The sequence below is a fragment of the Sciurus carolinensis genome, chromosome 8 (assembly GCF_902686445.1).
Source record: "Sciurus carolinensis chromosome 8, mSciCar1.2, whole genome shotgun sequence".
Lineage (NCBI taxonomy): Eukaryota > Metazoa > Chordata > Mammalia > Rodentia > Sciuridae > Sciurus > Sciurus carolinensis.
In genome coordinates, this window is record NC_062220.1 from 142,570,731 (window position 1) to 142,584,637 (window position 13,907).

The window sequence follows — 13,907 nt, forward strand, 5'->3', positions numbered from 1 at the left end:
CCTGGCGGCCCGCGGGACACAGCGGTTCCCACCACGGCCACCACAAGCACAGGTGCTGCCATGTTCACCGGGCCTGGCTAGGGACCTGTTCCAGGAGCCCAGGTGGCACTACACTCGCCCCTGCTATGGTGTCCTGTCAATGTGGCAGGCTTCCAGGCTGTCCCTGATACTGAGATCACACTTCTTGAAACACACGTGATGAAGCCCCCAGTCCAGCAGTACTCCCAGCTGGGAGAGCAGGCTGTCCCGTGCATGGAAGTTCAAGTGTCAGATCACACTGCCTGCAAGAGCAGTGACTCCAGATGAGCCCAGCAGTTAGGTGAAAGAAGTGCAGGTGGTGCCCTGGTGACCCTGGAGTTGGAAAGGGTTCCTGAGAATTGAACCCATGAGCCACAAGGAGGATGAGTAGGTTTCATGGAGGCTGGGCCTGAATAAAGTTAAGACAGCGTCAGAATGGTGATTGCTAACATCATGGACGACAAAGGGTAAATGCCCTCGCCATAGAAAGAGCTCTTACAAATCAATAAGGAAAGGTATCAGTGCAGTAGAAAACGAACAAAGGACATCAAAAGGTAGTTCAGAAAAGATAACTAGGTGTCTAATAGTTTTTTTATCCTCATTAACAAGACACTGGCTTTTGCCTCTCAAATTGATAATCAAAAATACTATTCCCCAAGGCAGGTGGTGAGCCTGGCCACTCGGAAGCTAAGGCAGGAGGACTGTTTGGGCAACATAGCGAGACCCCATCTCAAAATTTAAAAAAAATAAAATCTCAAAAGCAGTCAAGAGAGATTTTGAAGTCAGCGGGTACATCCACACCAGGAGGTCTGTCTGCGTCGAGGTGGAAGCACACTGTATGCAGGACCCTGCTGGGGGCGCTTGAGCCACAAGGCAGCACCTGCACGGGTGGACGGCACCCTCCGTGCACTTTCAGTGTCTCCCATGTCTGAGCTGCAGGTTCACTTGCTTCTGTTCCCTCGGCCTCATGACTCCCCAGAGAACACCCGCTGCCCCTGACCTTGTAGTCGGCAGTGAGAGCCGTGGCGCGGGAGGTAGAGGGTCCCTGGGAGCCACCGCACTGTGCCTGCGTTGCCTTGGCCCACAGGGCGGCGCTCGACACTCCAGCTGGGGCAGGCAGACTGGGCCTGTCTGGGGAAGCACTGCTCCAGCCCTCCTCAAAGGCTCAGCATGGACCGGCAGGGAGCACCACAGCCTGAGCACCAGCCTGCGCCAGCCAAGTGAGCCAGCCCTCGAGGGGCCTTGGCACTTGGGAGCAACTGGCTTTGTGTGACAAATTGGAAAAGCCACTCTCCAGGGCTGTCAGGGTGCTTTCCCTTTGCTGTGATTTGCAGAGCCCTAGGCAAAAGCCGTCTCCCTGGATGGAGTAATTGCAGAACTAATTCCCTGTCCTCCTGGCTGGGCCGAGTTCTTCTCTTGGCTTCTCACGTGGGAGTCCAGTCGTCTCTCAGGTTGTCAGTCTTGGCGAAGGCGGCAACGGTGGAGGCAGCGCAGGTGGGAAGAGGTCTCTCACTCTTGGGCAGCAGAGCGTGCGGGCCTGTGCCTGCCTGTGACCCTGGCTGTGAGCACCTGCTTTCTGCTTGGTGCTGAAGGGCAGCTCCGGGGCTTTCATCCTTAATGGCCTCTTTGCTGATTTCTTCCTCTTCTAGCTCGAGGGAGGAGGAGGCCTGGCAGCAGTCCTCTTGAAATCATTTCTTGTGTATCTTAGTCTACTTGAGTGATTTCATGAATTAACCCTTTATGTGACATTTCTCCCCTTTTAAAATGCCCCTGGACTCTGTTCATTAAAGAGGATGCATTCCCACAGGCAGTAAAGGGTGTTTTTTTAACCTTGTTTCTTATGGAAATTTCCAAATTTCCAAATGTACACAAACAGCGGGTGGTGCAGCAGCCTTAGCACAGTGGCTGGCCTTGCACCCTGCCACCGGAGCACTTTACCCACAGACGCCACACATGTCTCACAGATGAGGGCTGTTGTAAACAGCCACACCACAGTAAGACCGTGGGTTGCCCATCCCCACAGAGCCCCGGTTCAGTGCCGTGTGGCGCCCTAGTTGCTAGGCCACGGGAATGGAAGCACACCGTACGGCACAGGAGGCAGCCAGCCCTTTTGCTGCTTTTTGCGTGTGATATGGGAACCCTGCTCTCCAGCATTTGGCCAGGGTGCCTGCTGACAAGGTGACTGTCGCAGAGCTGGCGTCTGTCATTCACACTGTGTGTACTGTGCGGTGCTTGGGGTGGGTTCACCTTCCTGCAGCTCTCAAAGCCAGCTGACTTGTGGGCGCTGAAATCTCCTTTGCTGTGGCTCACTTGGATGTTCTTCATAAATAATAACTCGTGGTTTTTAAAAACTCAGTTTCTTACTGCAGCCGTTAACTGTTCTTAATGCCGCTCACCACGGCATCTGGAGAAGGGGCTCAGTGCTCCCCAGGCGAGTGGGGATCAGAACAGGCTCTCCTTTTGAGCTTTGGTGTCTCCCCTGAGTTTTCCCATGTTCTAGGGAGAGCGTGTCGCCTTTACTCTAGTTTTGCCTGCTTGAACTCCCTGTGGGTGCAGAGCCTGGGCTGCCATGCTGCTTGTGGGGAAGTGGTACCCGTCGAGACAGTAGCTGAACACAGGAGTGAATTCTGCAGAAGTCACTCTGTAGGGCGGTTGTTTATAGTTGGGATTTTTTAAAGATGATCCTTTCCTAGTGGAGTCGCATCATATGCCTGCATATCTAAATTGTTATCTGCTGAGCCAGGGAAAAAGTTATAAAGAAAATGACAAGATGTGACCATTTAAAACAGCAGGCGACCCCTTTCTGGTCCTCGGCAGGGCAGGCCCCCGTCAGTCCTGACTTTCCTGCTGGTCTCAGTGTGAGCCGCCCCTGTCGAACATGGCTTGGGGCGCTCAGGGGCACCAGACAGCACCTGTGGGCCCTGCCAGCGGCCCCAGCACCCACAGAGCCCCGCATACGATGTGGCTCCACTGCAGACGCCACCTCCCACCCACCAGCACTCAAGTAAGTGGTGGGGCCGGGAAGGTTCCACTGTGCGCTCTGCCTCCCTAAAAATGTGTCCACTTTTCACCTTCTCTCAATAGCTTCATTTGCTCCAATAAGCTTTGCAATCAAGGCCAAAGAAAATGATCTACTTCCCCTGGAAAAAAACCGAGTTAAGCTAGATGATGACAGTGACGATGACGACGAAGAAAGCAAAGAAGGCCAAGAAAGTGCTAGTAGTGCCGCCAACGCTAGCCCAGCCGCGGCCCCGCCTTGCGTAGTTGTTGAGGAAAAGAAGCCCCCGCTTACCCAGGAGGAGCTAGAAGCAAAGCAAGGTTTGTCGATAGCTTTAAAGTTCTCAAAAGAAAGAAAAGACATAAATACCATATTTTTCTGCTAGGCCAGAAATTCCAAGGCTGCCACCTGGAACTGCAGCCCTGGGTTGGTGTAGCATGTCTGAGTGAGTGAACTCCCTCTGGGAGCAGGCTCTCTGCTCCTCCTCCGCCTTGGGTGCGGTGCCCTTGGGTATGCAATAGGTGGCACTAATGGAGGCCCACTTTGTGCATTGACAGCAGCCCCGGGTGAAACGCTCAGCCTGGACTCCCAGCCCCAGTTAATGCACCAAGCTGGGAGCTGCCTTTTGTGAGGCTGTCTCTCATCAGAACCATCACCCTTGAAGATCATGCCTGCTGAGCCGATTTCTCAGCTCCGGCTCATCTTCATGGGTCATAGTGTGCCCCCTGCATACCTGACACGTGGCCAGCAGCATTTGGGGTTATGTCCTGTAAGTCTTCCTGCCCCTGCTTCAAATAAATGACATTCTGCATCAAAGTAGTTAAGTAGCATCTATATTTGTGGTCTTTATCTATTCTGATTGGTTCTCTTGAGTTGCCTTTCCTATTTATACACAGACACGTCAGGACCCCCTGACAGGTAGCTTTTCAGCCACAGTATGCCTCCTATCAGGAACTGGCACCGTGCTGCAGCTGCCCACCCCAGCAGCTGTGCTTGGTGGGTACGTCCAAACCTGCACCTCCTGTGCATGAGCTCAGCAGAGTTTGGGGTCACATGGAGCAAGACCTTTTCAGAGAGTACCGTCGCCTACAAGGGTTGTTACGGTTGCACTGAGCCAGAGCCATTCTGGGGCTCCCACTGCTGTGGGGCCCACCAGCCTGCCGACTTTGAAAGCAGAGTGCTCCCCTTCAAAACACACCATTGCGATTTGCCCGCCCTGTCTGCCCACTCTGAAGTCTGTCATGATCCAGCTGCATTTGTGCCCCTTCGATGCCGTGGAAATTAAGAAAGCAACGTAAAATACTGCCTGCTCTAGACTCCTCTTCTTTCTCTGTCATTCCTTTAGCAAAGCAAAAGCTGGAGGACCGCCTTGCTGCTGCTGCCCGGGAAAAGCTGGCCCAGGCATCCAAGGAGTCAAAGGAGAAGCAGCTTCAGGCAGAACGTAAAGGAAAGCAGCCTTATTTTTGCAAACCTTAAAAAATCCTCTGCCAGAAGCAGAAGTTGGAAAATTGAGGAGAGTCCTTTCAGTGTAGAGGTATGTTGAAGAAAGTCCATGTTGGCCTTCTTGGGGAGCTTGGTAGATGAAATCATGTGAGCGTGTCCAGCCAGAGTGAGGGGCTAGCAGCCCAGCTCCTGCCTCCCATGAGGCTGGGCCTCAACCATGAGCCTGCTTGCGTCTGATGGCCCTGGAGTGCACGTGTGCCATGTGCCCCAGGTGCCATCTGAAGCTCTGTTCTCGAGGCCAACTTGCTGGTGCAGGAGGGCTTTATGAGGGCTGCGTGGGGCCTGTGCTGGGAGGTGGTCACACCTCGGCTGAACCTCAGTCTTGGCAGCTGCAGGCACAGTGCTGAACTTGTGCTGGGGAGGGAGTACATGCCAGAGCAACCAAAGGAGACAATAAGACAGGAGCTCTGTCTTCTCTCAAGAGGTCGCAGTGTGGGCTGTGGCCCAGAGGTGGAGCATGCGCCAGGCCCTGGACTCCATACCCAGCGCCACAGGGGGAAAGTTCTTCTCAAGCAGTGTGTGGCCAGGGACTCAGCCCCAAGTGAGGACAGTGACGTGCTTAGGAGCCTCCCCTGCAGAAGGGGCTTGGAGCAGCACTGGGACCAGGGAGCTCCACACCCTGAGGCTTCAGCAGCCGCAGCATTCAGCGAGAACTCTGCCTTTTTCCTAGTTGTGTTGATTTAGAATCATTTAAGTTTTGATTTTTCTGTCAATCATTTGGGGATTTGGGGACCTTCTTTTGGTGTAAGGGATTGAACCAGGGCCTCACACACTGTGTCACGGGCTTTACCACTGAGCCATACCCAGCTCAGTCTTGTATTTTAGATTCTTTATAGCAGTTCTGTCTTTGAGTTTTCTTTTGTATTCACACCATATTTCGCAGGTATCTAGGGATAAGATGGGGGTGCAGCTCGGTGGCAGAGCACCTAGGTTCAGCCCTCAACCCCGTCCTGGCATGAGCTGCTTGAGGGGCGTCGTCCCCTGCCTTCCCCAGAGTTAGTTCCCTGTAGGCTGGCCTGCACCCTGGTCCCTAGCTCTGGTGAAGGAATGGAATGCGCAGCACCTGACAGCAGTCAGGTGGCGACTGACTCATAGATGCCATTTGTGTTCTCGAGAGGTGGGGAGGTGGCCCCACTTCATGGTGCAGCTGTGAGGACTGCACAGGCAGCAGGAGGGAGACTCCCCAGGAAAACCTAGATCTGCTCCCAGGGCAGGACTGCGTGGGGCTGCTCTAAGTTGGGGGCCTGTGTTGTCCGCTGTTGGTATGCTGGAGGGAAGGGTTCCCGAGGGACGTCTGCAGCCTGGGACTCATGCCCCAACATGCTCCAGTGCAGCAGTGTTCTAGTGGAAGGCAGGCGCAACTGCCTGAAGTTTCCCTGCACATGCAGTGTGTCCTGTACGGGGCGTCTCACCCTTCTTCTGTCCATGTTGGTTTGACGGTGCTTCATGGAAGTGATGTGAGTGTCCAGGTCTGTGGGTGGCGCTGCCTGGACAGGTGTCCTACAGCTCACAGCCACTGAGCCATTTCAGCATAGATGCAGTGGTATCCACAGATGATGATGACTGTTCAGTTGCTCTGAAGCAAGAATACTTGTAATTAAATTGGCAGTTGTCATGAGCAAGAGTCAAGCTCAAAAATACTTTCAGCTCAAGCCGAGCATTGTGGCACACATCTGTGATCCCAGTGACTCAGGGCCGATGCAGGAGCATCACGGGCTCACGTCGAGCCTGGGCAACTTAGACAAACCCTCTCAAAATTACAGAAAGCATCCTGCAGTCAATCTCCAGAGCCACACAAAGGAGGAGCCGAGAATGCAGTTCTTGTCTAGCTCGTGTGAGGCCCTGGGTTCCATCCCCAGTATCATAAAAGTAATCGTGTGTTTAGAGTCCAGAAGGACTTGACAGGGGCCAGGTGTGGCCCTGGTACCCCTGGTGAGGAAATGTGAGGCACTGCCATGTCGGCAGCGCTCTGCCAGCGGAGCAGTTGTTAAAGACAAGCAGGGGCCTACAGGGTGGCCTGGGGACACGCTCAGAGGCCTGGCCCACAGCCTGGCCGCAGTTCCTCTGCCTCGGATCTCCGGTTTGCTAGAGCGACCAGGGTGCCGCCAGCTTGTCCTAAGGACGAGCCCTCTTCTGTGTTTACTTTGCCGCGGGCTGGTTGGCCTGCTGTGTGGCTTAGTGGATAAGCACCCCTGGGTTCAATCCCGGGTACCAGAAAATCTAAAATTTTTTTAAAAAGAAAGAGAAGTGCCCTTACTCACCAGGATTCTGAGTGTCGCCTTGCAGTGCATAGTGACCTGGAGCGGTGCTGACAATGAGCCCGGGCTGGAGGCCTGGGCATGTGCTGCCTCTGTTCTTAGGACAATGAGCCCGTGCTCGAGGCCTGGGCGTGGGCTGCCCCTGTTCTTAGGTCTTGGACACCCACCTTCTGCGATACTAGGAGTCATTTGCTAGCAGTAAACTCTTCGGGGCCTTTTTTAGATTCTCGTTATTTTAAGCTGTTGGTCCTGTCCAGCCGTATTTGGAAAGGAAATGGTGGTAGAAGTCAGCCTGCACTTACTTGTCCAGCATCTGAGCTCCAGGGTCTGCAACCATGGGCACTTGAACTAGCCCTGTCTGGACCAGCGGCCATGCTATCCTGTGTGGGCAGTGGCAGAGGAGCACCTCCTGTCAGCAGCCCTGGGACCAGGCAGTGAGCGGGAAGGGTCCTGGGGACTGGGCCCAGGCTGTAGTTCTTGGAACTGGAGTGGATGGCGGTGGCAGGCAGTTTGCGGGGTGCCCAGTGTGCTGAGCACGCGTGGCGGCCATGAGCAGCCTGGCGGGCCCGCGCGTGGAGTGAGCAGGGCAGTGGGAGGCACAGGGGCTGGATGGCACGGGGCCTGCGGCACTGCTGCTCCACATGCAGCCCAACCAGTGACACACGAGGGTCATGGGGTCACAGCTCGGGTTCACATCCCCAGGGGCCTCAGCTCCCAGGCCAGTAGACACTTGGCTCACTCGGGCTGGTTCCAGATGCACCTTGTGCGCATCTGCCCGTGAGGAGGCACGTGGCAGTGGTTGCAGGTTCGCGGCCAAATTGTGGCAGACCCCAGGAGAGCGCTAGGTGTGGCTTGTCTGCCTGCTGGGGGCGTAGGCAGTGGGTGTTCCCAGCTCATGAGTGACTTACTCAGGAGTCCCCCACGATTCCTCCAAGTCCTGCTTAACATCCCACCCCATGCCATGTCTGCTCACAGTTTGGGCTTTGGTCATTTTGCTGGATTTTTTTTTTTTTTTTTTTTTTTTTTTTTTGCAGTACTGGGGATCGAACTCAGGGCCTTGTGCTTGCAAGGCAAGCACTCTACCAGCTGAGCTATCTCCCCAGCCCTGCTGGAATATTAAAATCCATTCTAGGCAACTTAGGTTCCTGGGAGACTCATGGGGAGTCCGTGCATGCAGCTGCTACCTTACCTCTGTGGGTGCTCTGCCAGACTGGGCCAGGCTGGGCCAGGCACCCTCAGACCCCAAAGCAGCAGCAGGTGCTGGCACCAGCTGGGGGCATAGTCCAGATTTAGATAGTGACCACTTAATTTTCCTCCGGTTGTTCATATGTGCACAGCTGTGGGGGATGGGGGTTGTTGGTTCTTTTTCCATACTAGGGATTGAACCCAGGGGTGCTCGTCCACTGAGCTAAGTCACCAGCCCTTTTTACTTTTTCCTGTGAGACAGGGTCTTGCTAAATAGCTAAGACTGGCCTGGAACTCGTGGTCCTCCTGCCTCAGATTCCCAGGTCGCTGGATTACAAGTGTGTGCTACCACCTAGTTTAAGTGTAGTTTTAAGTTCGTTGGATGATTGGGAATTCTTTTGATTAAAGAAGGCAGTGTGAATGTTAAATGGTGTCGATTGTCGTTTGACAGTTATTTTTGAGTGTGCCCGGGCAGTATGGTGGTCCCCAGCCACACTAATTAATTTGATTAGCATCAGGTAGAGTTGAGGATTCTGTCCTCTTATGTCGGGGTACATAGTGGCCATGTGTGCTGAGCTCAGTGCCTGGGGTTGCACCCACCAAGGACAGACCATCTTTGCAGCAAAGCCTAACAGGAACAGTAACTGGGTGTTGATTCAGCCTTTACCTTTCTGTGGTTTTTGAGCTCAGCAGTGTCTATAGTCCCAGCTACTTGGGAGACTGAGGCTGGAAGATCATTTGATCCCAGAAGTTGGAAATCAACCTGGGAAGCACAAATGACCCATCTCAAAAATAAAGTAAAATAAAATAAAATCCCAACAATTACGAAGTCTTGATTGTAGATGCGATCCTGGCCCTGGTGGCGCATCAGAACCTGTCCACCAACATGGACAGCCTCTGCTCACATGCAGGTGGTGAGGACTGCCCGTGTCCCACTGTTAGAATAAGGAGACCCTCTCTGGGCAGCAGCTTGCATCCTGAAAGTCTCGTTTCAGACCGTCCTCTCCCTTCAGTGGACCAGCAGGCCATGGTGGACACAAGTTGACTGGCAGAGGATGTGCACCTCGTGCCCCTGCCCTGCCCGCCCCACCCCACCTCTCCCCAAGCACGCACGTGGGCACACCCGTGGTTGGCACAGTGCTGGAGGTGTGGATGAGGAGCGATGTGCTCTTTCCTGGGAAGCCCCTGTGCCTCGTTCAGAATGGCCTTTGGCACTTAGCTGCCCCCGGCAGTGGACTCTCAGAAGCCGTGGGTGCTGTCAGAGCAGATGGGGTCTCACGTTTCCTCATGCAGTGGGTGCTCCTTAAATTCTGAGACTGTGAAGTGCGCAGAGCTGGATTATCTGGCAGCCTGGCATACACGACCTGTGCCACGCCCAGCCAGCCACCCCCATGCTCGCCTCTGAGCCTCCAGAGGCACCCTCAGCCTGCTGACCGCGCCATACCCCTGCATGTGGGGAACTGAAGCCACAGAGCTTTGGCCCATTCCTGCAAAGCATCATTCAGTGTGTGTGCTGTGGACAGACGTGACCAGTGCCAGGGTAGGGCAGGTCGTCTTGGATACCAGGCCAGTGCTTCACAGAGCGTTTACGTACTAAACTCTTCTAACTGTGAAATCGTTTTTAAATGAACCTGAAAAAATGTTATACTAATAGGATCTGAAGTGAGAAAGACCTTTTTGACAAGAAGCAGCTCACACTGAAATGGGTTCCCTTGAGAAATGGTCCCTGAAGATACCAGGCCTCGCCTAGACGTGAACCTGGTGAGCTGGGTGTGTTGGTGCATGCCTGCAATCCCAGCAGCTCGGGAGGCTGAGGCAAGAGGATCACAGGCTCAAGGCTGCTCTCAGGAACTTAGCAAGACTCTGTCTCAAAATAAAGAAGACTGGGATGTAGCTGAGTGATAGAGCACCCCTGGCTTCAGTCCCCAGTACCCCCCCAAAAAAACAAAATAACCTGATAGAGGTGGGACAGGAAGGTACTGCAGAATGAGACGGACCAAATCATGTTTGAGCGCCTGTGAACATGGCATGATGAGCCTCCCTGTTGTGCATCCTTGAAAAGCAAGTCTAACCAAAAAGAGCCTGGCACAGACAGGCATGGGGCCGTCACAAGCCGTGCTGCGCAGCCAATGATCAGGGTCCTTCAGTGGGAACAGACTGGCAGTGGCAGCCCTCGAGGAACTCAGCCACGTGCTGCCTCGTGTACAGATGCGTGGGAGGGCCTGCTGCAGGGAGGCTGGGGTCCCACACAACCACCTGCCCCAGAGCACCTGGTCTGGTTTCTCGTCTCGGAGCTGCAGCAAGATGCAGGCTCTGGGAGTGGCCGGTCAGAGGCCCACCTAGCTGACCTCATCAAGCGGACTCAGGAGGAAGGCCACCCAAAGGCAGATTCCCAGATGCCAAGCCAGCATCTGTCCAGGGCCCCTTTGCTGCCAAGGGGCAGTCTGGAGACCTGACTACTGGGGCCTCTGCCTTGAGAGTCTATAAGCCTCACAACAGAAACCCAAGTAAAACACCTTCAGAGCTTTTCACCTCTGGTCAGAATCTGCTTAGCTGAACTGTGACCTGAAGGTACGCCTGCTGGGAAGCTCCCCTGCAGCACAGTGAGCCCGCGTGCCCAGGAGCATGCCTCTGACTCCCAGAGTTTTCCCACACTGCAAGAGGTGCCTCTTCTTTTAGTTGAGACTTGCGCAAAACATTGCATTCAGATTCATGAAAACTCATTTTAGAGGTTTGCAGAATCTGCTTCAGTGGAAAGTTATTAGAGTAAATACAGAATGTCTGGCACAGCGACTTTGGTACCATGGTGGATGAGTTATTGTGCAGAAAGAGACTCTGGGGGTCCGTGTGCCTTTGGTGTGAGGAGGGTGTTGTGGTCTCCTGGGTGCTGTGCTCTCTAGAGCCACAGGAGAGGCAGTCCTTCCTGAGACCTGGCGCCTTCGTGTGCGAGGGACCCAGAGCTGCTTTCCTGTGGTCTGTGTTCTAAAACATCCTGTTTTCTGTTTGCTTCTGTTCCCAGGAAACCAGTGCTGTGCCCTGTCCTGTACTGACTGCAGGCAGACCTCTGCCTACTTTAGAAGTAAAACCACCAGAAAGGCCTTCAAGCAAAAGCAGAGATCCACAGAGAGAAGAAGAAAGAGAAAAGAAAAAGAAAAAGCACAAAAAACGGTCTCGAACTCGGTCGCGCTCTCCCAAGTACCACGCATCCTCCAAGTCCAGGTCTAGGTCACACTCAAAAGCAAAGCACTCTCTTCCCAGTGCCTACCGGACAGTGCGGCGGTCGAGGTGGGTGTGCAGGGGTGCCTAGCACTCTCCTGTCTGCATCTGCCTTGCAAGGTAGACCCTCCTCCTGCTGGTGCCAGTAAAGCTGGGCAGAAAGCTTAGCACTGGCGCCACGTGCCTGGTAGATGTGCATGTGTGTCTGGGCTCCCAGCAGCTCAGGGGGCTGAGGCAGAGGACAGTAGGTTCTACTCCAGCCTCAGCAACTTAGCAGGACCCCATCTCAAAAAATAAAAGGTGGGGGGTGTAGTGGTTAAATTTTCCTGAGTTCAATCCCCAGTACCAAAAATTAAATGAAGATTAAATCAAAGACCAAGGTGCAGCTCCATGGTAGAGCACTTGCCCAGCACGTACAAGGCCCTGGGTTCAATCCTCAGCACCAAAAATGATTTTATTCACTTCTCAAAGATTGGCAGCTACTACCAAGCAAAAAACGCATGAGAGCTTTATTTAAACTGTAACAGTCAGGAAAGCAGGCCAGCCATTGTGCTGAATGTGTGAAGGTCTGCGCGGGGGGTGGCGGGGTCTATTGCTGTTGTGTGTGCACGTCCCCACAGGTAGCTTTTGAGCATACAGATCCCAGGATGGAAGAACCTTTGCATGGCCCATGCTGGGTGAGGCAGCAGTTCAGACCCGTTTTCTCACTTACCCGTCTGCTGTCCGTGCCCCCTGTAAACAAGAGCCTTCCAGTGCCAGTGCGGCACTCTGCTACTGCCTTTGACGTGTCCCCGAGCATCCCCAGGCTCTTATCACCCCCTCCCTCACACAGCGCTTACTCTGCAGTGCCTGGTGTTCCTTCTGGAATCACTGTCTCCGCTCCCCATGCCCTGCATACCTAACCGTTGGAAACCACGTGCCCAGCTGCCTCTGTGTAACCTAAAAGCCCTGTGATGCTGAGTCCCTGCCCCGGCCAGTCCCTGCACATGCCTGTCAGTGTTGAGCTGGACGTGCCTTCCTGACAGGCAGGCTCTCCACTCAGGATGTCAGCTACTTCCTGTCATTACACACAGCAAAATAGCTCAAAAAAACTTGTTACTTTTTAATGAAATGAACAGCCTTGCTAACATGTTTTTCAGTTTTTTTAAAGCCCCAAAAGAATTCTAAATTTTAAAAACTTTTTATTCTTTGAAAACATTTCTTTTGCCATTACAGAACTGAAAATACATTCCACAGAGTCGAACCAGGCCCCCAGTGCAGCACCATCAGTAAATTCTTCCCGGTTTCCTTCACCTCTAGCTCGGACAGGCGAAAACAATTCTTGTGATCCCCGCTCGGGCCAGTGATGAAGACCCCGCACACTGGTCTTTGCTGCGAGCTCTAATTCCGGCTCCACATATGGTGTGGGTAAAGCACCGGGCACCTGGGCCACACATGCCCTCCCTGCCTGGCTTGGCGTGGATGTGTTGGCCCCAGGCTGTGCCTGGGCAGGGTGCTCATGACCAAGAGCACCACCCAGCATCGGGCATTACAGGATTGTGATTCTGTGTCCTTTTCATGGACTGAGCATTAACAAAGTAACCTAGATATTACTTAAAATCTTCCTTAATGTGTTTTAATCTTAGAGAAGAGTTAGGAGTTGAAAATTTTCTCATTATGATTTCTTTCTGGTGGTAGGCTGCCAGTTTTAGTTAAGGCACAGTACAGCTTTATCAAAGTGAGAATGATCATACCGTGAAACAGCCTCCCAGCAAGTACTGTGCCAGGAGCTGGCACCTGGCCAAGTGCTTCTTGGTAATTGCCATCTCCTGTTTGGTGGTCTGGGCCCACCTTACCCCTGCATCGAGACTGCCTCAGCTCTTACTTCTGAGGACAGCTGGCATGTTTGAGCTGGCATGTTTGCATCCTTCTAACAGGACAGGTCTGCTGGCTCCAGCTGAGCCCTGCCAGCTCATCATCTCAGAGATCCAGTGGGTTCAAAATGCTGCTGTCATGGGGGCTGGGTGTGGCCCGGTGGTGGAGAGCTTGCCCAGGATGGACACAGCCTGGGTCCAACCCCAGCACTGTAAAACAAGCTGCAGTTGTGAATGGAACAGGAGGGGCAGTGTTCTTTTTCACAGTGTGAGTCACTGGTGTGTTACAAAACAACCCAATGTTAACCAGAATATTGAACGTGCTGATGACATTGTCTGGATTCTTTTCTTTAGCTGTCATTTCAGATGGAATGGTCCATTACAGACGTGTGTCTCTGTGGGGACATGCCAGAGTTGTTTCTTGGGCTGACACAATCTAATTGATCACTTTTAAATAACTACTGCCAGCTCATTTTAAAGTGCATTGCCACACCAGGCTCAGTGGGGCAGGGGGGATGGCAAGTTGGAGACCTGCCTCAACAGCTCAGTGAGACCCCGTCTCAAAATTTTCAGAAATTTGGGGAGGAAACTGAGATGGCAGAACAAAAGCAGTGCCACCATGGCCAGCATTTCCAGCCATGGCAGGAGCTGCAGCTGAAGGTGTCCTGTGAGGAGCGTGGGGTGGGACCAGGGAGCCCTTTCTGTCCTCATGAGGCTGTCTGTCTGTGGCCTGCTTATCTTGCTGAAGCCCCTGTCACTCAACACATCCCAACCATAGGTGGCTTCGAACCTCCAGAGGCAAGTTACCATAGCAGAGATCTCCAGTTCACAAGATCCACGTGTCACTCTCAAGAAACTGGCTGGTTTTGATGAGGT

At 53.4% G+C, this 13,907-nt stretch overlaps 1 protein-coding gene across 1 annotated transcript in view; it reads left to right on the top strand.

The window, feature by feature from the left end:
• Sfswap (splicing factor SWAP) overlaps positions 1–13,907 on the top strand; it is a 69,465-nt gene that overhangs the window by 37,958 nt on the left and 17,600 nt on the right. Inside the window, 5 exon segments of the mRNA XM_047562622.1 lie at positions 3,103–3,336; positions 4,362–4,457; positions 4,460–4,522; positions 4,525–4,550; positions 10,982–11,247. Of these exon segments, the coding sequence (XP_047418578.1) occupies positions 3,103–3,336; positions 4,362–4,457; positions 4,460–4,522; positions 4,525–4,550; positions 10,982–11,247 (685 nt within the window).